At 34.2% G+C, this 24076-nt stretch overlaps 1 protein-coding gene across 7 annotated transcripts in view; it reads right to left on the minus strand.

Moving 5' to 3' along the window:
- Nucleotides 1-24076, minus strand: part of WRN (WRN RecQ like helicase) — a 149878-nt gene that overhangs the window by 43456 nt on the left and 82346 nt on the right. For all 7 annotated transcript variants that reach the window (XM_073219039.1, XM_073219042.1, XM_073219040.1 and 4 more), the window contains 6 exons: nucleotides 20939-21126; nucleotides 14358-14532; nucleotides 10237-10418; nucleotides 6630-6731; nucleotides 6247-6339; nucleotides 3631-3772 (listed from right to left, as the gene is read on the minus strand). In XM_073219039.1, coding sequence (XP_073075140.1) covers nucleotides 3631-3772; nucleotides 6247-6339; nucleotides 6630-6731; nucleotides 10237-10418; nucleotides 14358-14532; nucleotides 20939-21126 — 882 coding nt within the window. The remainder of the gene's footprint in view (nucleotides 1-3630; nucleotides 3773-6246; nucleotides 6340-6629; nucleotides 6732-10236; nucleotides 10419-14357; nucleotides 14533-20938; nucleotides 21127-24076) is intronic.

Raw genomic sequence — 24076 nt, forward strand, 5'->3', positions numbered from 1 at the left:
TCAAGCCTTTCTTTTCATAAGCAGAAAAAAACCTAAAGGGAATGAACACTCTAGTATGAAGCAATGAGGTTTTTTTCTAATCAGTAGGGAGCAACTGCCCCTTCTCCTCATGATCAATAATCACTGTGAAAACTGTGTACAGTGTGAATAAATTTATAGTCTTGTTTCCATGGTGATCAGAATAAGCAGAAAGTTAATATAGGGTTTGGGGCAGTGGTTTTTAAGGAGGGCACAATTTTACACATACATCCCTTTCCAATCACAAACTTTCATTCCAGTATCTCTAGATCATTCAACCTAAAAAATAATAATTTAAAACAGCATGTGAACTGCATAATAAATAGAAAAAGAATTAGAATCACACTCAGGAAAGCTGCTTGCTCATCCTGATGCTGGCACAAAGTAACAGTATGACCTTGGGCAGGTCATTTATCTTTCTGGGACTCAGTATCAACTGTCAGTTGACACTGTCAATTAAGGTAACAGGTTGAACAGTCTTTTTGCTCTAATGGCTATAATTCCATGGGATACACTCAAAAAGGGAAATTATCATCTCATTCTTTTCCTTTAAAAATCAAGTTGAGAAAATAAAGAGAACCAAACTGGTATATCAAGGGATATGGAAACCTACTAATTGATGGTATGTGTTAGAATAAAGAGCACAGACTGATGAGAGCACAGGACTCAAATTACCACTTTGTGTTAACAAAAAATCTTTGCAACATTATCTCATAGAGAAAACAAACAAGACTGCCACTCCCCCGAATTAACTTCTTTAAAAATCACAATTGCTTTTTGTGGTTATTCTTTCTGCTGGGAATGCCGCATTCCCACCGCCCCTTCTCCCCACACTCCATCTCTAAATGTCAAACTCTACTACTGTACTGCCCCAAAAACAGCTCCAGTGACACCGTCACAAAGACTAATTTCCCAGCTGATAACAAGCACTCTCTCTTCGAACTTCACACTTTACCTACAGCTGTCATGTGTCCTTCACGTTACACCACACTTCTCTCCTCCCAAATAGCACCTTCCATACTAGATTGAAAGTTTCATCTAATACAGCTTGGGGTTCCCCACAGAACAGTAGAGTACCTCACACAGTGGAAAAATTAGTGATGAACACTAACTCAAGACACTTTAAACCCTGTGTTCTTAAAGTACAAAACAAACCCCTACTTTCTGTTTATATTTTAACGAATTTCATTTTCTTTTGTCTCTTTGCCATTTCCTATAGGCCAAAGAAGCTCACAGCTGCCACTTCAGGGCTTAATAGTCATTTTTGGAGCAGTATTCTCAGTGCAAAATAAAATCAAAAGATAAAGTAACGATAATTATCTCTAGGAATATTTTTCAATCAGACAAACTAGCTTATCTGGAAAATGAGATGGATACCCTCTCCTGATAGACAGACAGACAATTATAAAGGGTGATTAAAACTACCAACAGTTTTCCAGTGGCTGCCCATAGTCAAACATCTTTTATCAAAAGTGTTATCTAATTCTAGAGACATGATAAGGTTTAGCACTTTAATAATGTGATTAGGAAAGAGGCTTCACTAATCTCCTGGTTATACATATTAATGACTATGTTTCTGCTTTCCAATCTATAAAATTAGGATAAATGCATCTCTTAGCACTTACTCATAGAGTGCTTAAAGATATTTATGGGGTGAGCTCTTTAGACAACTAAAACAAAGTTCTTCAGGCAACATTTCTACTATTCAATTTCTAACTAAGCTTGTAGCTGAAAAGCAAAATTTTAAACTCCATTCACAAATATCTAGATGGGTTGCATAACTGTTTATACTACTTAAGAAAATCTTGTCTAAGAAAGGAGAATCATGTGCTGCTGAAGTTATATTTGTTATATATATATATATATACACACACACACACAAATATTATCTCTTTGAATAAACTCCAAGAGTTTCCAGTTTAAGATCTTACAGATCAAAATTATCTACAAAGATATTAATTTTTCCTAAATTAGTTAAGGTGGACAACTTACTAAATTCCCAAAGGAATTACAATTTCTACAATAGCATCCCAGTAGATACTAAGGTCACTGAAATGGAGGGGGGAAAAAAACTTGCCTTATTTGTACTGTAGTTAAGGTCTATAAATTCTTATTAAGTGGTACTTTTAAAAAAGTTTTACACCTTTGGCTAGCAAGGGTGGTATAAAATTTCACAAAGAATAAACTTCTTAATTTGAGGGCTCCCAGAAGAGACTGTCAGTATAAGTGGTCTGACTTGGTTTTCAAATAATAGGTGAAATTTGATCCCTCTGTGACCAGTTCAGGTTTGTCTAGGAGCCCACTTATACTTGCTGTTGATATTGGATACTACTGGATTATACCAAATTAGTACAGGGACAATTTTTATAAATTATACATTCAACTGGGATACACAGATTTTGAAGATGACAGAGACAGAAGACATTTTCATAGATCTCAATTATATTTAACATATCCCTTGCAACTTAAATTTTTTTTATAATAAAATAGTATTTTTTTATAATAAAATAGTAGGCTAAGACCAAGTTTTGAGGCTTCACAATTATTAAATTTCTAGTTAAACTTGTGATTTGAAAGCAAAATTTAAAACTCTACTCGGAATTTTAAAAAAATCAGTACCTGAAAAGTTGGCATGTTTTCAATGTATTTCATTAAAAATATTTCACATCTAATTTAATGTTCCTTTCTAACCAAAATCAAAATTCAGAAAGTAAATATTTACATGAAGCATTTGAGTATTTAACAAATTGCTTACCTAAATTATTTTGAAATTCTACATACAAAGAGAGAATTTTAATTTCTACTTTTACATGTTTTTACTAAATACACATATTTGCAAAGGATTCTGTCTCCCACTTTTGGTTTATTGAACTTATATCAATATAAAAAGCTTAGCTTTGCTTAAGGAATTAGGGGTAAAATCATATAAATAAAAGAACTACAGAAAACCTCTTTAATTATAAGTGCCATGACTTATGCATATTGTACCTGCAATTGTTAGCATAATATTGGCACACTAATCACCCCAAAGAAGAAAAAAACAAAAAAATGGCAGCTGAATGGACTTTCACTGGTAAAGTAAAAAAAAACAAAAACAAAAAAAATTTCTTGGAATTTTAAGCCTTGATAAAAAAACAGAATGGAAGGAAAAGAAAAAATATACTGCCAAATACTGTTACAGAACTTAGGCACTTACAAGTAATCACTAAAATTAAAGTTTTGCTCAAAGAATTTACTACTTTTTAAGGCACCAAAATACACAATTTTTTTCTGCTTGTCCCTTGACACAATGAAAGTTAACTTTTCTTAATTATCCTAAGAAAAAACCAGGCTAGGGATTCATCTACCTGTAAGGTAATAAACTAATAACAGTGCTTCCAGACTGAGGGGCAGAGATGAGCATCAGCTTGGAACATGAAAACAGCAGTGGATGTAATACACGCAGGTTTTGTCAGAAGTAATGATTGCCGTGCTTAACTGGAAGTTAACACGATTCTCTGAGTTTCTAAAAGCTCATCTAAAGCCAAAGCCACAACTGTAATACAATAAACCTTTGTTTACTGTAACAGGAGTAAAACAAGAACTACAAAGGTGATTCACGGATATACTTACAGATCCTCGGAGAAATAAAATCGGAACCCCAATTCCAAACTTTTCTCCTAAGATGCTCACAGCAGATAAGAGCTGGAATGCTTGTTGACCAAAGTCCTGTGACATATCTTCTGAGTCATCAATGGAAAGGCATTGATACAATCTGAATAAAAAAAATATGTTAGAAAGCTTAGCCAAGACGTGATACCATCCTATAGCTTATCACTTGTTTCATTGCTTTTACCAATAACTAAAAATTACATCACTCTTTTTTGTTGATTTCTTCAAGCTATTGGGCCAATTTGTGCTTTATGTATTTGTAGGGTTTTGTTTGTTTGTTTCACATGCATAAAACAATTCTGTCCTCTTGGCAAAAGAACCAATTATTACCAAATAGAGAACATCTCCACCTCTGAGAATACTTCTTCTGCCTAACAGTAATACAGTTACCACACCTAGGTACACAGTTAACTAGGTATATGATTTCTTTTTTTTTTTTTTCAATTAACATGCAGTTAAATTGTGTGTGAAACTACAAATTTAAGCACATCAGCTGATTATTCATTTGTACAGATTCATTAAACCACCACCACTACAATCAGGACACACAAATCCATCACAAGACAATACTTCCTTGTGTTATTCCTTTGAAACCATACGCGTCTCTGGCAACCACTGATCTTTCCTTCAACCCTATAGAATAGGCTTGTGTTTGAGAGAATGTATACATAGAATCATATGTAGAACTGGCATTATTTCTCCTTTTAAATGTTTGGTAGAATTTGCCACTGAAACCATTTGAGCCAGGGAATTTTGTTTTCAGAGGTTTTTAACAAGGGTCTCATCCAATTTCTTTAACACTTGTAGGACTATTCAGGTTATCGATTTCACTGTGGGTGAGTTTTCCTAGTTGAGTGATCAAGGAATTGGTCCATTTCATCCATTACTGAATGTATGTGCACTGAGTTATTTAGTGCTTCCTCAGCCTTTTAATGTCTGTTGGGCCTACAGTGCAATTCTTCTTTCATCCTGATGTTGGTAATCTATGTCTCCTTTTTTTTCTTGTTAGAAGTCTCTATCAATTTTATTGAACTTTTCAAAGAATGAGCTTTTGAGTTAACTGGTTTTCTCTTGAGTTTAGTCTCCTGTTTTCCATTTCATTGATTTATGCTCTTCTCTACTTTATTTTCTTCTATTTTTAGTTTGCTCTTATTTGACACTTAAGATAGAGTCTTAATCTTAATTACTGATCTGAAACCTTTTTTCTATGCTAAGTATTTAATGCTCTAAATTTCCTTCTTAGTATTGCTTTAACTGCATGCCCTACATTTTATATTTCCATTTCATTCACTTCAAAATATTTTCTGATTTACCTTGAGACTTACCCTTTAACTCATGGATTATTTGATACTGTGTTATTTAATTTCCCAGTGTTTGAAGACTTTATTAGTTCTGATATTGATTTCTAGTTTAATTCCGTTATAGCAAAACAATATAGCCTGTATGAATACAATTCTTTTAAATATTTGTTAAGGTTTGTTTCAGAACCCATAATATGGTCTGTGTGAATGTTCCATCTGTACCTGAAAAGAATATATATTCTGCTATTGTTGAATTTTCTATAAAAGTTAATAAGACCCAGTTTGTTGATAGTCCTATTCATTTCTTCTTTTTACTAATTTTCTATTAATTACTCAGAAAGATGTTGAAGTCACCAACTGGATTTGTGAATTTCTTTCTCCTTTCATTCCATCAGTTCTTTTAAGTATATACACATTTAAGATTATGTGTTCTTTGATATGATATATCAAATTTACTGAGGCTATGGTACCCAGGTGTTTGCTCAAACATTAAACTAGATGTTTGCTATAAAAGTATTTCATAGATGGGATTAACATTTACAATCAGTTGACTTTAAGTAAGGGACATTACCCTTGATAATGTGAATGTTTCTCATTCAATCATATGAAGGCCTTAAAGAACAAAGACCAAGGTCTGCTGCAAGACAAGTTGTGACTCATAACTGTTAACACAGAAATTCTCCCCCATTTTCCAGACTGCCAGATTTCAGATTTCAGATCTGCTAATCCCTACAAATGCAGGAGCCAATTCCTTAAAAACCAGTCTCCTTTTATTTACTGTTTATCTATGTGTATATATGTGTGTGTTTCTCTGGAGAACCTTGACTGATACATTGGTAAAATGACCCTTTTATTATCATGTTAGTAAAATTCTTTTCCCAATGTCTTCATTGTCCAATATTAAAATAACTCCAGTTTTTGATTAGTGTTTTATGGTATATAATTTTTACCCTTTTATTTTTAATCTACCTATGTAATATACCTGTAGTGGATTTCTTATTGACAGTATATAGTTGCATCATATTTTTTAAACCAATTCTAACAATGTCTGCCTTTGAATGGTGTTTACAGACCTTTTGCATTTAATGTAACTATTGATATATCAAGCCTACAGCACAATATGCCAATATTGTTTGCTTTGTCTTATATTTAAATAAATTCATTATTTTTTTAAACTGGAATACATATCATTCAAAAAAAATTGGATCTAAAGTTATTTGAAAAGGAAATGAAATAAAGACTTTTGGGAAGTCCATCTAGAAGAAGAAATTTTTACCTGGACCTGCAATTATCACAGCATTTTTCAGTTCCCGTAATACCCACAGAGGCCTTTCGTAGTTGTTTGTCTTCAAAATGAGACAGGATGATTCTACCCAAGAGAAAATTTAAAATTAAATAAAAGAACAAAAATGTACATGTTAAATTCATTGCTAAAAATAATGAGGAGCAATCATCATTAATTGATTCATCTGGGACCTCATTATTTGGCTTCAGTTTACTAAGGCACAAAGAAAGTTACCTTAAATAAATCTAGCACATATGTAACACCAACAAAATATTGCTTCTAAATATTTCTAATTATTTTGCAAAACTTTCTTCTTAAAAGAGCACCATCCATAAACTCATGTCACTAACTGATATAAAATAAAGAATACATACTGTCGCCTACACCTGCTGGAATGAAGATATGTTTCCATCTTTGCCATCATCCTTAATTTGTATAATCGAAACTTTTCGTTGTATATCTCACTAAGGAGGTGCCTGACAATTAAAAATATCACAGGAATACATAAAATTGCATTAATAACTTTGTTATTTACTACTGTTTACTTTCTATAACCTGTAACAACCACACCCTTATAAAGATAAATAACCTTTTATCATCCCAGAAAGTTACTGTGTCCCTTTCTAGTCAATGCCTCCCATAAGACTCAAGCATTTTTCTGATTTTTATGAAAATTACTTTTCAAAGAATTCTACCTGTATCCAAGCATCAAATTTTTAGCTGCCTTTGAAAAATTATTATAAACCTGGAATTTTTCTCATTTTGGTTTATATGCTACATGTTTTTTAACTCCTTTTTCCACTACATATGTATTTTTACCTTTTCCCAGTAAAAGGTTATTTTTTATTGTGCTTATTTTATATAAGAACTGAAAGCACCTATGTAATGAATATAAGAGGCTCATGGCCAAATGAGTCTGCATCCCTATTAGCTCTTCAGAGGACTTCTCAGCCCTCTAAAACTATCCCTTTGCATTACAAGGCATTACAGGACACCAGTAAAGTATTAGAATTAAGTTCCATCCCCAAACAATTATAACTGATTTCCCCCACCCCGACGTAACCTGAATTTAGTTAAATTTGTTAAAGAACTCTAAAGACATGTTCATTCTGACTCTGTTAATTCTAGTCTTCTGTGAAGAAATTCCATGAATATCAGATATCAGATAATAATCTCCCAAATATCTTTATACATCCTTTCAAAATTTTCATCGAAACAGACCTCAAACACCATTTTGACCGTCCAACCTTTCACCTGATAAAAATACCTACGTACAATTCTCAAGGGTGATGCCAACCGGGAATCCAGTTGAGTGAGTTCTGGAAAGTCTGAACACACAAATGACCTCTTCTTCAAAATCATCCATATCATTTGGCACCACTGACCACCAGGCCCTCCCACAGAACTTCCCTGAAAGTCTCTTCCAGCTGCTGACTCCCACAGTAACCATCTAATCTCATTTTTCTTAGCTCAACAGCTAAAAATTACTTGCTTTTTTGCTTTGTTTAGCTCGCCTTCTCCTCAGAAAAAGCAAAGAAAACAAATCTAAGAACTAGATCCTCCTTCTATTTGCTTCAGATGACCTATCTATATATAACACATCTTTTCAGTGTCAGTAACAAATTTGAAACATAAAATGACAATTCTCTAAACAGCAAATTAAATGAGTATTTATTCTTCTTCTGGAGCTATTAAAATAGTTAAAGTACAATATTCCACAGAATAAAAACAAGTTCAAAAAAATTCTAAAAGCAATATAATAGAAATCAGAAATAGTAGAAAGTTTATTGAGATCAATTTGCAAATTATTCCCTTTAAAAAATATTACAATAACTATTGGGTTTGACTGTGTGAAATAACAGCAAATGGAGACATTGAGACTTTGCCAGTGGTATGGCTTCTACAATAAGTATGAAATGACTTATTTATACTGATGAGTGGACATGTTTCTTCTCTCAGTTATAGTGTTCTAATACAGGATAGACTAAAATTTTTGTGAATTACAGTGACCTTTTCAGTTGAGAATGAACAACTCAATTTATTCTAAAACTTTGTTTTTTTATAACAAGTTTGTCACAAGGATGATACAGATCTGTCCTCAATCCTTGAAGAATTCTTTTTTATCCTGATTAACCCTACAGTTTTACTCTCCTTAGGATGGATGCAAAGAACAACCTCTCTATACTAAAATTCAAGTACGGGTTTTCTAGCACTGCTATTGGGTTACCAATCATGGCTGCTTCCTGTTAAATCTTAATGAGATAACCATTTAAAATGTATTTTGAGACTCAGATAAACAGGAACTGTGTCTGTTGATAAAGCTGCAAAGCCACAATATTAAGATGGGCTGTTAAGTCTTCAGCACATTTAGCATAATGCACAAATAAAATCAGAGGGGAGATTTGATAATATGGGTGAATGTTGAAACCACAATGTTGCTCATGTGAAACCTTCATAAGATTATATATCAATGATACCTTAATTTAAAAAAATGAAAAAAAAATCAGAACTGGTAAGAATTAACATATATTTGATACAATCCCATATTTAATAGTAGCATGCAGACCTATATTCTAGCCCAATTATTTTAATTTATAAAAAGCTTTATATATCAAAAGGAAAACAATAATTGTTCTACTGAAGAGGATGGTTTTACTGACTATGTTAGGGAACAAAAGCTACTGGGTACTCTTCAAAGGAAGAGCTTAAAATCTACAGCAAACATTTTTACCTAATTAATCCCAATTCTTCTTCAGATCTCAATTTTCCCTATCGCTTCCTGAGGAAAGACTTACCTTAACTTTTTAAAACTTGGTAAACACATGCCTCATTATATTCTCACTATTCAACGCAACTTCCCTTCATAGCACTTAACACAGTCACAACTTTACACATATTTGAAGGATCGTTTCATTTAAAATTTTTTTATTGAGATTTTCAAACACAAAAAGTAATGTGAACTCAAATGTATTCATAGTTGAGTGATTCTGTGCTCAAGGTCTGCCATTCAGTATACTGTAGCCTCTATAAAAACAGGTTCAGTATCTGTGTTGAATCCCAACACAGAGCATAATGCTTGGAACATGGTGGGCACTCAAAAACAAAACAAAATAAAATGGCTGAGTGGTGAATAAAAATAAAAACTGTATGACTGTATGAGATAAACATTCTCATCATTTTAACAGAATGGGCTAATATGTCCACTTAAGAGTCAATGCATTCAGCTACATGGAGGTGTATTTTGAAAATACCTCACCTTGGAGGCTCATCACTTACCACGTATGTTTGTTTCCTGAGCTTCTTCCCCACTATGGATAAGGGAATCAGCTACTAAACTGCCCCTAACATTTTTGGAAGATGAAGTTTTCCTTTCCAGTATAATCTCAAAGAACTTACACCCTAACAAGAACTTGTTTAGTACTTAAGTAGACTAGATTTTCCTGTATTTAACACTGAACATGTAATTTTTTTTCATGGCCGTCAATCAGTACAGTGCAATATGATTACTCAGTCAAGGACAGCTGGCCTGCCTTCAGAGAACAGGGAAACACATGGTGAAGACAACCAGGCAGGGACTGGTGGAGGTCATCTGGAATGAGCACCACTATCGTCAAGAAAGAAAGAGCCAGTAACAAAACAAATGGTATCTGAAGGAATTTGGGCTGAAAACATGTTAAAACTTAAGAGGACATGAGGAAATAAAAACAGCTCATAGATGCACAATATTGGAAAAACATTCCACTGGATCTGTTACATTCCCAGTGTAGTTCTGATTTAGTTAATTAATCCCTTACAGGAAATGAGGTGTGGCTGTAACTAGGTCACTTCCTCTATGGGGCAACACGTACCACAAATGTTCTTCCTGGATGTCCTGTTTTGGTTTGGGTTTAAATGCACTTATCGACATTAATTGAAATTTTGGGTGCTGCCTCAAATACTTTCAAGGCTTATCTGCAAGGATGAAAGCAAAAATGTTTTTACCTGTTTAAGTTAATGTCTGCTGGAGCCCAGAGTAGGTGACAAGAACTTTGGAGTCCATCACGGCCAGCTCTACCAATCTCCTGGTAGTATGATTCCATTTCCTTAGGAGCACCATAATGAATGACTTTGCGAATGTCAGCTTTATTAATGCCCATTCCAAAAGCTATGGTAGCTATGACACACTAAGAATAAACAACAACATAGTTTGACATTTACCTACTAAAATCTTGTATTTTTTTCCTTTGATAAGAATCATTAGCTAACGTCCCAGGCATGACTGAAACTTTAATTTTGACCAATCACTTACAGATTAAGAGATCATCTGCCCAGTTTACAGATGAAGGATTAGTGACCATAAAGTAGGATTTCTTCTCCCTTTCTATAGAAAACAGCAAATAAAGTAGTTTCTCTGAACACTTATAAGCACAACACACATAAAAGACTCTTTAAAATATTTTATTCTATCAAATGAGATTTTTGTGTTAATCTGAAGTTTTAAGAGTCCTTATTGGACTGCACAGTATCTTAATATTTTCTAGCATTATTATAAGGTGGAGGAAAGCTTCTCATTACAGATCATAAAAATGGAACATGAATTTATCTCTGCATCTGCAAAAGGATAAAATTGGTAGAGTATCTAATATGCATGCATAACTGGGATGAGATTCACATGACTGGAGGAAATTTTAGGGAAGAATTTTTGATAAGAACACAAAAAACCAACACAATTTTTGAAAGTATTAACAGAAAGAATAAAAGAAGATGTGCAAGAAAAGTAACTGGAGTATACTACATGGCATGGAGATAAAAAAGCATTTACAGAGAAATAATTACATAAATATATAATATTTGAATATAGATGATCTATCCAAAATTATGATAGTAATGTTAGGAGGAAAGGGGCCTAGAAATACATGGATGGAGGAGAAGGGCAGGAAGGGAGGTGCAATAGTTACACTTTTATCTTTCAGAGGGAACGCAACAGATAATGCCTAAAATGATTAGACAAATATATAAGAAACTAAGAAGTAGCAGTATAAACAAATTATTACAAGATACAGAGTAGTAAACACCAACAAAATAAACAACAAGAGTTGGGACAGGCAAAGAGAAGTGGGGAAGGAATGAGGGGTTGATGCTTTCCACTCTAAGCACTGGGAACTATTTTGGTTCTTCAAACCATGTGTGTGCATAACTGATGAAACTAAAGTGCCATTAAAAAAAAAAAACTAAAGTGTCATTAAAGCACCTGTTAAGATGGACCAACAGTAGCAAAATAAGAAAGAAGGAAAGAAAAAAGAAAATGCTGAACAAATAAAAGGAAGTATAAAAATGTTGAGAAAAAAACAAATAATAGAAACGGAAATGTATTAAGAAAAAGCTTTGAGCAACATCAGACCATTTTGTTATATTTAAGAATGAATGAGCAACATAATTCTAATTTTCTTTTGTCATGTACTTTCTTAGTTTTTTCCAGCCTTATTGAGATACAATTGACATATAATATTGTATAAACATAAAATGTGATGATTTGATATACATATATATTGTGAAGTGATCACTACCTCACAGTTACTATTTGTGGTGTGTGTGTGTGTGTGTGTGTGTGTGTGTGTGTGTGTGTGTAGGTGTGTGTTGTGTGTGTACACGTATGTGTGTGATGAGAACATTTAGATCTAATTTTCATTACATGATAGTTTTTAGATGAGATCATTCTATTCTACAGACATTAATTTTCAAAATATCCTTATCAACTCAGTTGAAAATACGTATTTATCAAATAATTTATTCACAACCTCATTCCAGAAAGGGAAGGAATTCAAGCCATCTTACAAAGGCAAATAAAAAACAAAAGGACATAAAAATCAGAATTAAAAGAATGGTCACAGACTAAAATGCAAATCTACATCTGAATGTAGTTAGATTTGATTATGAATAAGAAAATTTTGTTCTCTAAAAGTGTAAAATAGGAAATACTAAGATTCTAAGTATCACTGAATCCTAGACATTAAAATCTAGGAAGGTAAGCTAGGGAAGTCAGCTCTACTTTTAGGTCCATACTCAAGTAAAAATCAGCTGTAAAAAAGATAGGAGAGTGAATGTCTACAATTCTGTACATGATCTATTCAGTAGGCACTCAATAAATACTCAATAGCAAATATTCAATTCCAAGAGCATCAGACTATTCTACATAGATAAAGAAATGTATTTTCATAATCTTGAGAAGGTGTCTGAGGACTCTCAATGCAAATGTGAAGCTTTTAAATTATTTATAATGGCAAAGAAGGAGTACACTGGGGCAGCTATCAGATAAAACTACCTGATGTCAGCCTAGGTGACACAATCAATACTGATTTACTACTTTGCATAATGTGGACAGAAGTTTGTGACATCCTGCCACAGAAAGGGAAAACACAGCAGCACATACATACATATGCCCTTCTAGATATTAGATACAATTACTGTGAGGTTTTTAGAGTGATATTTCAAAGCACTGATGTTTGATGAAGCTGTATGCTGGTAGGAAAACCAGACGCACCCAGCAAAGTCCCTATCACAAGAGAACAGAGATAAAGTCTGTGCAGGTGGGGGAGGTGGATATCTCTGTCTAACGGGGGGATATCTCTATCTAAACAAATGATGGGTAATATGTCAAGACAGACAGAAGAAACCACTGGTCAGTTAATCACTCCAATATTCATCATTAAGATTCAGTAAGCAGAAACTAATCATTTTTATCCAATGATTTTTAAGGTCCTGAGATGACAGAATAAAAATGTAAATATTTAAGAACTGGGGTAAAAACTAGGCAGTTGTCATAGCTGTTCCTATCTTTGGAAAGAACTGATACTTACAACAGGTATGCGTTACAGCACACAACACATAGTGAACTTTCAGACAATGGGGTGGTGAACAATTATGGGTAATAGGGAGCACTGGACAGAGAGTAAATGGATGGATGACCAATTGGACAGAAAATGCAAATCAGAAGAATAAGTTCATCTCAACTTGAGAGGAGGACTCTCCACAGGCTCACAGTGGCAGTGTTGGTAGGATGCTGACAGTGGAAAGTTGCTGATTCAAACCTACGAATGTGGCCTTAATTTACATCTCGAATATTCTGTATGACACCCGTTGAACCAAGATTACAACCATGACAAACTGGAACTATTACATGATCCCAATCATTAGAGGAATCTCAGCTGGAGCACTTTACAATAACTTCATTGATATCTTTCCCTTCTTCAGTTTTTCTCAAATCAATCTACTTAGCGCTGCTGGAATAATGTTTCTGTAATACTATTATCCTGCTCAAAAACACAGAACAGTCGGTCATGATGGTTTTTGAACTCTCTTCTGTGTTCCCAGGATTCTAATGCTCACAGGAACTATCCAGGAGACAGGGATGCTCTTGGACCCCTTTCTCCCTCACATAACTTCAACAAGATCATTCTACTTTATTCTGTTTTACCTATTCAATAAAATTTCATTTGAATAAAAAATTCTAAGGCTCAAGTGGTCTCGAAAAAGAAGCACATCACCTCTTTGCAAGTTTGAAGGCCCTCTAGAACTTGGCCAACCAACCCATTCGGCTTTTCTCTAACACCCTGCCTTTTCACCTGTACTTTGTCCACTCCTACTCCACACTCTCTTTCTCTACAAGCATCCCAAACTGCTCACAATTTCCTGAACCCACTATGTACTCTCGTATCACAGTGACTTTGCACGTACTAGTTCTTCTTCCCAGAATCAATAATCAATTCCTTTTCCCTCACTGCCTACTTGCCTTGCATACTTGACAAACTGCTATTCAGTTGTTCAGACTCTACTCAAATTGCTTCCTCCTGGATGGACATTGACCATTACACGACCTACCTTTACCAGCTAGCGTTCCCTCCTCTGTGCGCCTGAGCAATAGGTACAGCCTGTTATTTTCTACTAGTCTACAATCACTTGTTCACCTCCCTACCTCCTATATTAACCCCTGCTTCCCCTTACTACCGGGACTGCTTCATGCTCAACACAAAGAAGATACTCAATAAAGATTTATTTGGTAAACAAATATTGGAGAAATATGTTTCCACTATGGAATAGAGAGTAATGATGAAGGAACTTCACACCTGAATTTCATCTCTCATGAACTGATGATGAACTTCTTTCCTTAAATTAATATGCATGCCTGCGTGGTACGTTCCACAGGCTAACTTCAGGGTCTTAAGTTCAGCTGTAACTTTTTCTGTCATTTTTCTGGAAGGACAATAGATGATAGTCGGCCCTTCAAGTTCCCACGCAGAACTAAAGAAAGAGAAGAACAAAAGACAAATATGTATATATTGTACATCAGTTTGGTTTTATCTTAATTTTCCCTTTATTTTTAAAATTTTAATTTGATTTCATTTTATTTAAATTTTTTTCTAGTAAGAAATCAAAAGGAGAAAGCACAAAGAAAAACCATGATATATTTAACAACATAAAAATCTAAAACATTAAGGAAAGTCAAATGCAGAAATAGATTAAATTATTAAACCCCATATACATTTGACCCAGTTTTTGTTGAAATTACAGTTAACACCAGATCAAGTGTGTTTATTTAAGCAGAAAAATTGATTAAAACTTATAAACTACTGGAAATGGAATTTTTATATTTTTGGAAATTCAAAGCACTAGAATAACAATTAGTCTTCATTTACCTAAGAAAAATGAGTGAACATTAACCTAGAGCAATGGATAAAATTTATATTGTTTTTATTCCCCTATGATCATAAATTAAAATTCTATACTGTTTACTAAAAAAAGCAAGAAATTTCTTGTAATATTAAAATATTGTTTTTATAGTTTGAAGTATTTAACTAGTAATCTTCAGACTACAACTAATATAGAAAACAACATCTGTTAGAAAATGTTTTAGAAACCTGTGCTTTTTTATTAAAAGAGTAAATGATTTCCAAAGAACATTTATTTAATTCCTCAACCTATTCATGTACATAAATATGTTCATTTATGTTAACTTAATATAAAAAGAATGTATTATTTTAGATTTAGGAAAAGTTTTTATTTAACTTTTAATGCATATACCCCTTGATACAATTTCACTAGGAATCTATTTTACAAATATACTTACATACCTGCCAAAAGACACATATATACAAATATTCACAGCAAAAGTATAATACTGAAAAATAATCTAAATGTTCATCATTAAGTACACTCAAACTATGAAATATTAAGCAAACATTTTAAAATTAAATGTATATTAAACCTTTAAGAAGGACTATTGCAAGAATCACTGAAAACTTGAATGCAAAGGAAAAACTGGGCAATAATTTTACTGTAAGAACCTTACTTCATAATCTACTTAAAACAGTTTTTGATAGTGACCAAATGGGGTTCCACATAAAAAATTCAGAGTAGATAACTGTATGAAAAGCATACAAAAAAAATTTTATGTATAAAAGTATCATTTAAAAAACATGTTTCAAAGAAAAATAACTGTTCACCAAAATGTATTTCATATCCTATACATCAAAGCCCTAATTTAAAAAAACCCAATATATGGAAAGGTAGCAAAGATAATTTAAATGAAAGGCAAAAATTTCAGAGAAAGTAGATATACTATGAAACAATTTCTGTATAAACAAAAATAAAAACTGGGAGTGCTTACCTGCACAGTACACATAGATTCAGAGAAAAGTCTAGAAAGATATGTGCCAAAATACCAACAATGATGATAACTGAGGAACGGGATTAGAAGATCTGAGTACTCTTCAGTTTACATGCATCTGTATTGTTCAAATTGATGCTAGGACAATGCATCACTTTTTACATTTAAAAAAATAGAAAATACACAAATACTTGAACTTATCAGCAGAAAAATCAATGAAGTACAAATTCCTATTACAATAGGGTTCATTACTTTGCCAAGTAATTTTCTAAAGACTGCTATTTCCTCACAACAATTTCCTGAGGGCGGGGGGTAAAAATCTGTCTTCATCTAACTATTAAGCTAGATAGGGGACAGAGGCTTGCCAATCTAATTTAAATATATTATGAATACAGAAAACAAGTAAGGTCATAGTTTGAAAAATATGTTAGCTTAATGAATAGAAAACGTCAATACTGATCAATTGGGAGAATTAAAGGAAGGGAAGAAAACAGGAACAAAAGGTTTACTCTGAAGTCTTACTTACCCTCCGTCTCATGGCCCACTAAGGGGAAAATGTACTTGCCTAAGATCTATAGAAAGCACGCTGACTCTCCACGGTTCCCTGGCAACCTTTCTGGAAGGGTTGAAAACAAATGCGAAATCTTTCTTGATTTACTTTCAGAAAAAAAAAACACTACCACATTAAGTATCAAAATTTTGGATGCTCTTAGATGTTAGGCTAAGAAGTTTGGTCTTTAGTCCATAGGAAAGAGGAGCCACCAGAAAGGAACACCGAGATTCAGGGATGTGCTTACGGATGATAAGCCAGAAAACCGTGTAGAGAATGGAACACAGCACAATGAGGAGGAAGGTTCTGTTAGGAGAAGTTGTAATAAATTGGGCTTAAAAGTAATAAAGACTCAATTAGTAAAATTAACGTGAAAGAGTGGGAAGAAAACATTTACATAAGATACCATAAGTGAACACAATCAGAAAGATAGGATGGCACAATGTCACTAAAAAACAAAAAAAGGAGGAAACTGGGAATTCGGTTTCAGATCACTGCAATAAAGAGAGTCAAACGAATTTTTTGGTTTCCCAGTACAATAAGTTATGTCTACATTACAGCAGTAAGTGTGCAATAATAATAGCATTATGTCTGAAAAACTACATATTTTAATTAAAAAACATTATTACAAAAACCATTAACTATCACCAGAGCTTTTAGCAAGTCATAGTCACTGAGCACAAATCACCTTAACAAATAATGAAAAAGTCTGAGATTTTGCAAGAATTAACACAATGTGGCATAGAGACAGAGGGAGAAGATGCCGTTGCAAAAATGGTGCCAACAGACGTGCTCCACACAGGGTTGCCGCAGACCTTTAATTTGTAAAATACACAATATCTGCAAAGCACATTAAAGCAAAATGAAATAAATTAAGGGATGCCTGGAGAGAGCAACTCTCCCTGAGAACAACCTGAAGACTCACAGTACAGCTCTTCCAAGCTAAGGATATAAAGAAAACACCATATCCAGAATGGTAGGGGATGCAGACACGGTCTGGTTGGGACCCCCACTCCTGGCACCAAAACCAAAAAGTGGGAGGGACATCACCAGTGAAGAGGTCCTCACTGAGGAGCGAGGGGTTCAAGCCCCATCTTGGGCACCCCTGCCACGCAGGCCTGCAGAGGAAGAAGAGCCCTCATAACATCTGGCATTGAAAATCACCAAGGCTTACACTACAGGGGAGCCAGAGAGCTGCAGGGAACCAAGACTCCACTCCTAAACGGGCTGCAAACAAACACACTTGCTACAAAACCCAGCAGAAGGGCAGCAGTTTGAAAAGCACCTGGGTTATACATGAAAGACATTTATTGACTAGCTCTAGGGCATGTGCTGGAGAGGCAGAAATCTGCAGAAATGTTCATGAGGAATAAAAGCACTGCTGGGTGCCATTTTTCTTACCCTGTTTGTACTAGCTGGCACGGTGCTTGTGGACACCACTTCTGATATTCTCCATCTGTCTTGCTCACCCTGCCCCAGCATTTCCTTGCAGACTCACCCCCAGAGGCACCCCTCCAAAGCAGCTCCCACATCATCACACCAGTAGGTATGATGGCACCCCCACAAAGAAACTATCATGGGGGTTGGTGGGTCCAACCCCACCCACCAGCACACCCCCAACAGCTAAAACCAGACCTCTCAGCCAGCCCTAGAAACACCTAGAATAAATTAAATCAACAACAGGAAGGGCCATACTCTGAAAACTTGCTGATGAAAGAAATTGAAGATAATATAAATAAATGGAAAGATACACTGTGCTCAGGGATTAGAAGAATTGATATTGTTAAAATGGCCATCTACCCAAAGCTATCTATAGATTCAATGCAATCCCTATCAAAATAACAATGGCATTTTTCACAGAATTAAAACAAATGATCCTAAATTATGTACATAATCACAAAAGACCCCAAATAGCCAGAGAACAAAGAACTGGAGGTTATCATGCATGCTCCCTGGTTTCAAATCATACTACAAAACTATAGCAATCAAAACAGTATGGTACTGGCACAAAAACAAACACATAGATCAAGGGATCAGAACAGACAACCCAGAAATAAGCCCATGCTTAAATGATCAATTCCTATGACAAAAGAGGCAAGAATTTACAATGGCAAAAAGACAGTATCCTCAATAAATGGTGTGAGAAAACTGGGCAGCTACATGCAAAAGAATGAAACTGGATCACTTTCTTACAACATTTTCAAAAATAAATTCCAAATGGATTAAAGATGTAAATGTAAGACCTGAAACTATAAAACTCCTAAAAGAAAACACAGAAAGTAAACTCTTAGACATTGGTCTTAGAAATGTATTTTTGCATCTGTCGCCTCAGGCAAGGACAAGAGAAGCAAAAATATTACAATTGGCACTCTATCAAACTGAAAAGCTTTTGTACTATTCAAAAAGCCATCAATAAAACAAAAAGGCAAGCTACTGAATCTTAGCAATTTATCCAATAAGGAGTTAATATCCAAAATACAGGACCTAAATAGACATTTTTCCAAAGACATACAGATGGACAACAGGCAAATAAAAAGATGTTCAACATCACTTATCATCAGGGCAATGCTAATCAAATCCACAATGAGATATCACCTGTCACCTGTTAGAATGGCCACTATCCAAAAGACAAGAATAATGAGTTCTGGTAAGGATGTGAAGAAAAGGGAACCTTGTGCACTGTTTTCAATAATGTAAATTGATGCAGCCACTATAGAAAGGAGTATGGAGGTTCCTCAAAATATTCAAAACAGAACTACCATATAATCCAGCAATCCACTTCTGGGTATTTATCCAAAGAAAAAAAAATACTAATTTGAAAAGATATGTGTACCCCTATGTCACTGCAGGATTATTTACAATAGCCAAGATATTGAAGCAACCTAAGTGTATATGTATACATGTGTGTACATACATATGTACATATAATATTACCCAACCATAAAAAAGAATGAAATCTTGCCATTTGCAACAACATGGATGGACATATGCTAAGTGAAATAAGTCAGAAGAGGACAATACTGTATGATTTCATTTATATGTAGAATCCAAAAAGCAAAACAAACAAAGCAAAACAGAAACAGAAACAGACTCTTAATACAAAGAACAAACTGGTGGTTCCCAGAGGGGAGTGGAACTGGGACACAGGCAAAATAGGTGAATGGGAAAAAAGGTACACACTTCCAAGTATAAAATAAGTCACAGGGATGTAAAGTAGAGCACAGGGAATGTAGACAAGAACTTGGTGTAGTGACAGATGCTCACTAGACTTACCAGGGTGAACATTTCATAATGTGTATAAATGCCCAATTAAAATATTGTACAACTCAAACTAATATACTATTATATGTCAACTATATATAAATTTTTTTTAAAACACAAACAGTTGCAAAAAGGAGAAGGTTATTAGGGGTAAGTATCATAGAGACTACAAACAGACTGAAAAGCATCAAAGGTTAGGAGAATAAAGATCTGATCATTCTTTTTTGTGGAGACTACCCTAGAATAAACAGCCTTCTCAAGAGAATGCTTTCCTTACAGGATGGAAGGGAAGCGAAGCACAATGAGCACGCACTTTGGAGAGCTCACTAGAGTGGGGGAACACTGAGAATATATTCACTACACTCTGGTTTTAACAGGAATGTAAGAAAATCAAGCCTATTTTACAATCAAGCAAATTTTACATTTAAATGCATCCTAAAGAACAGGACCTCCTGTAGGGTTTCCTTAACCTAGGATTGATCTTTTCTCTACAACTCTTTCTGAAAAAGAAAACACCAATGGTGTTCTTTAAACTCTATTTGCCTAGGTTTGTTTTGTGTTTGTACTGGTGGGACAAACATTAATTCCATGTATTCTGACTTAAAAACACATTTCATAACATGAAAATTATATGCTTGCCACTGAGCAGACAGCTCAGGGAATAAGGCGCAGGGAAGCTTCTATGCATACATAAAAATTGTCTCCAAACACAATAAACAGGAAATAAATGTACCAGTGACAGTTTCTCCATCAGTAAAATGAAAATAATAGGTAGATTACAGAGCAGTCAGAAGGATTAAATTCGATTACTGACATAAAGCACCTAGGATACTCCCTGGGCACATGATACAGGCTCAAAGGTGTTTACTATTAAGACAACTTTTAAAATTCTCTAATATTCAAATTAGTCATATAATGAGTGAACTAAATAGATTTCAGATTAAAGACTGTTTCTGTTGTTTCCTTGTCAATTATTAAGAGTATACATCCTCTCTAAGCAACAGTGTGGGCATCTAAAAATATTAGGATTAGTTCCTGCCTTCAAAAATAGACCACTTCCTCAGTCACTGTCTTGATTATGTACCATCATTTGACTTAAACCAAAGCTAAACAGAGTTATAAAAAAAAAAGTTGAGTAGAATTTGAAGTAGAGGAAATAGTAAAAATTAAATAAATACTTAAAAAGGAAGGGAATCATCACCAAAACGTGTAAACCATGAAATCCTCACCTTTGCTTTTGGACAAGAAATTGCTTCAGATCCTGAAGGATATTTCCTGTTTTTCGTCCAACTTCTAAATACAGGTTTGGTCGATCAAAACTAGTACAAGTAATCTGAGGATTCTTCAGCCTTAAGCAATGTACAATATCTTCCCGGATGGAAGGACTCGCAGTGGCAGTAAGTGCAACAATTGGAACCTGAATGAAGCAAAATTGATCTTTCAAAAATGAGAGAGCTCATTAATTCCCAGCATTTCTACTGCCTGCTTACAAAAACACTGGAAGACAACTTCAGGAGGAACAGTATTAAAAATGAAACTTTAAAATTATTCTTTTTTCAACAACAACAAAAAACTTCCTATTAGTTGTTTCTAGCCTTCTGAATATTTATTTTTTTAAATGGGAAATTATTTAAATAAACATTAACTCCATAAGATTTCTAAATGCAATCCACATTGTCCTATTAAGACTACTTATTGGCTATCTACCTGTCCATTTATTATTTTTTTATTAAATTTATAATAGTGCTGATATAAATGGGGGTTATGTTATGCCTTGTTTGTGATTAATCTGTAATTCGCTGGCTATAAACCCTTTCACACCCTGAAAAATCTAACTATATAACTCATTAAGTCTCCTGTATTAAATATATTAGTTTATAGATTCTCAGATCTAGAAGCAAAGCTCTCAAGGACCTGAATAACCTCTCTCCAGTTTTACCAAGCTGAGCATGGCATACGATATAGAAGAAAATTTATAAAATAAAATCTATTATTAACTGATTCTTTGATCAACCAAGTCATGCTCTATTTTCAGTTTAGCAAAGACTTCTTAAGAGGATTAGCAGCCAAAGGAAGAGGCACATCAGATTCCATGAAAAATATAAGTATGTAATCTTTCAGAAATTCAAAAGTAGGATAACATGCCTGAAACTAGAGTTCATATTTTTGTCACTATTATCTTAGGGACTTATAAACAACTCTGCTATTATTTAATAATCAGAAAAAATAGACTAAGTCTTAAAGTTGCTCCCAAATCATGCTTTTCAGTATCTGAGAATACAACTTTCTTAAAATACTCTTCTTAAGAAATAGGCACCCCTCTGTTTATCACCGCATTATTTACAGTAGACAAGATATGGAAGCAACCTAAGTGTCCATCAACAGATGAATAGATAAAGGAGATGTGGTACATATACACAATGGAATATCACTCAGTCATAAAGAAAAAAGAAATCCTGCCATTAGCAACAACATGGATGGATCTAGAGGGTATTATGCTCAGTGAAATAAGCCAGAGAGAGACAAATACCAATGATTTCATTTATTTGTAGGATATAGAAACAAAGCAAAACAGAATAAACAAAAGAGCAGTATATTCATAGACACCAAAAAGTGACTAGTTTACCATGGGGGAGAGGCTGGGATGGGTGACAGGTATAAAGGGGCACAAAAAGTCTCAATCATATTGTAAGTTAGACACAGAGATAGCAGTGCAGCATGCAGAATACAGTCAATGATTTAGGAGCACCTTTCTATGTAGACAGATAGTAACCACACTAATGGGGGCGCGGATTTAATAATAGGGGTAAGTGTTGAACCACTGTGTTGTATTATTCGAAACCAATGTAAGACTATCAATGATACTTCAATAAAAAAAATTCTCCTTTTAACCCATTACAAACACAGTAAACAATATCCTCAAACAGCCCTTCAGATATACTGCAGCCACCTCACAAATCAGTTTACGTAATTATCCTGTATGTAAGTGAAAATTTCTATGAAATTTGTAAAAAAATCAATTACAGAATTTGAAAAACAAGATAAAATTTATTAAACACTACTAACTACCTTGTTTATAATCAATGTATCTTTACAGAATTAAAAATTATCTCAAAGCTCATGTAAAAAAAAATCAATTATATTTGGAAGTAGCTTTTTAAATGAAAAAAAGTGTACATCAAAACCAGTGTGACTAGGCAATCAGCATTTTTGAATTCTCTATCCTTAAATTGTGTAAAATTAACTTTATTTAACTTCCAAATTAACTTCACTGATTTGGGGCTTACAGATCGTCCTCTGAATTTAGAGTGCCGGCCTAAGAATTTATAGGTGAAAAGGCCAATTTACAACAAAGTTAGTTTCTCTAATCAAGCCATATGCGTGTGTGTGTGTGTGTGTGTGTGTGTGTGTGTGTGTGTGTGTGTGTGTGTGTAATGAAAAAACATCCATATCAAACCTAAGGCTGAGAATACGGATAGTTCAAACATTAGCAATTCCAAGGACATCCATGTTCTCACCCTCACAACAACAATTTTCAGCAACTTAAGTTCTTTACTAAAACATTTATAAACGTACTAATAAAATATTTGCTTAACTATATGCAGATAAAATAGAAACTTTTAAGGATAGGGACCATGAGAAAAGAGGGTTTGGTCTGTTTCTAAGCAATGTAATGTTGACTGGATGGATAATGCATTTATGAAAATAAGGAAATAAGCATGAAACCTGATACCCCTTGAATAAGTTAACAGAAAAATCAAGTAAAATAGCTGCACAGCAGTGAAAAAAATCTGGCTTAGAATCAGTTCCCTGAGTTCAAACCATACCTTTGCCACCAACTAGATGTGAGAGTCTGAGCTGGTTATTTCTCTCTCTAAACTTTGGTTTCCTCATAAAAATTTACTACAGTCACAGCAACAATCTCATAAAGTCACTGTAATGAACAAATAAGATACAACATGCAATGTGCAAAACGTAGTGCATGGTACACGATTAGTACTCAGAAGTTCCAGCTACTACTGAGGCTGTTATTACAACTGCTGAAGAGACTCCTATACAAGAACTTGAGACAGGGGCACTGCTCCCAGACTTGCCACTCACCTTGGCAAGGGCTGGCTTCTCTTGGCCTCAGAATCTCATCAAAACATGACATGGAGATGGATAAATAATGTTAGACTCTCTTCTTACTTAAAAATTCCCACTTTGCCACTAGAAACTCTCTATTCTGGTGACCTAACAGTGAAAATTCACTGTAAATTCATTCTTTGCCTTCAATACCTAGAAAGTCACGGTGAAGAATGTTGCTTCCAACAACTAGAAACAGAATGAAGTTAATGAAATATAGTAAAGTTACAAAACAATGGTTA

Source organism: Manis javanica, chromosome 12 (assembly GCF_040802235.1).
Source record: "Manis javanica isolate MJ-LG chromosome 12, MJ_LKY, whole genome shotgun sequence".
Lineage (NCBI taxonomy): Eukaryota > Metazoa > Chordata > Mammalia > Pholidota > Manidae > Manis > Manis javanica.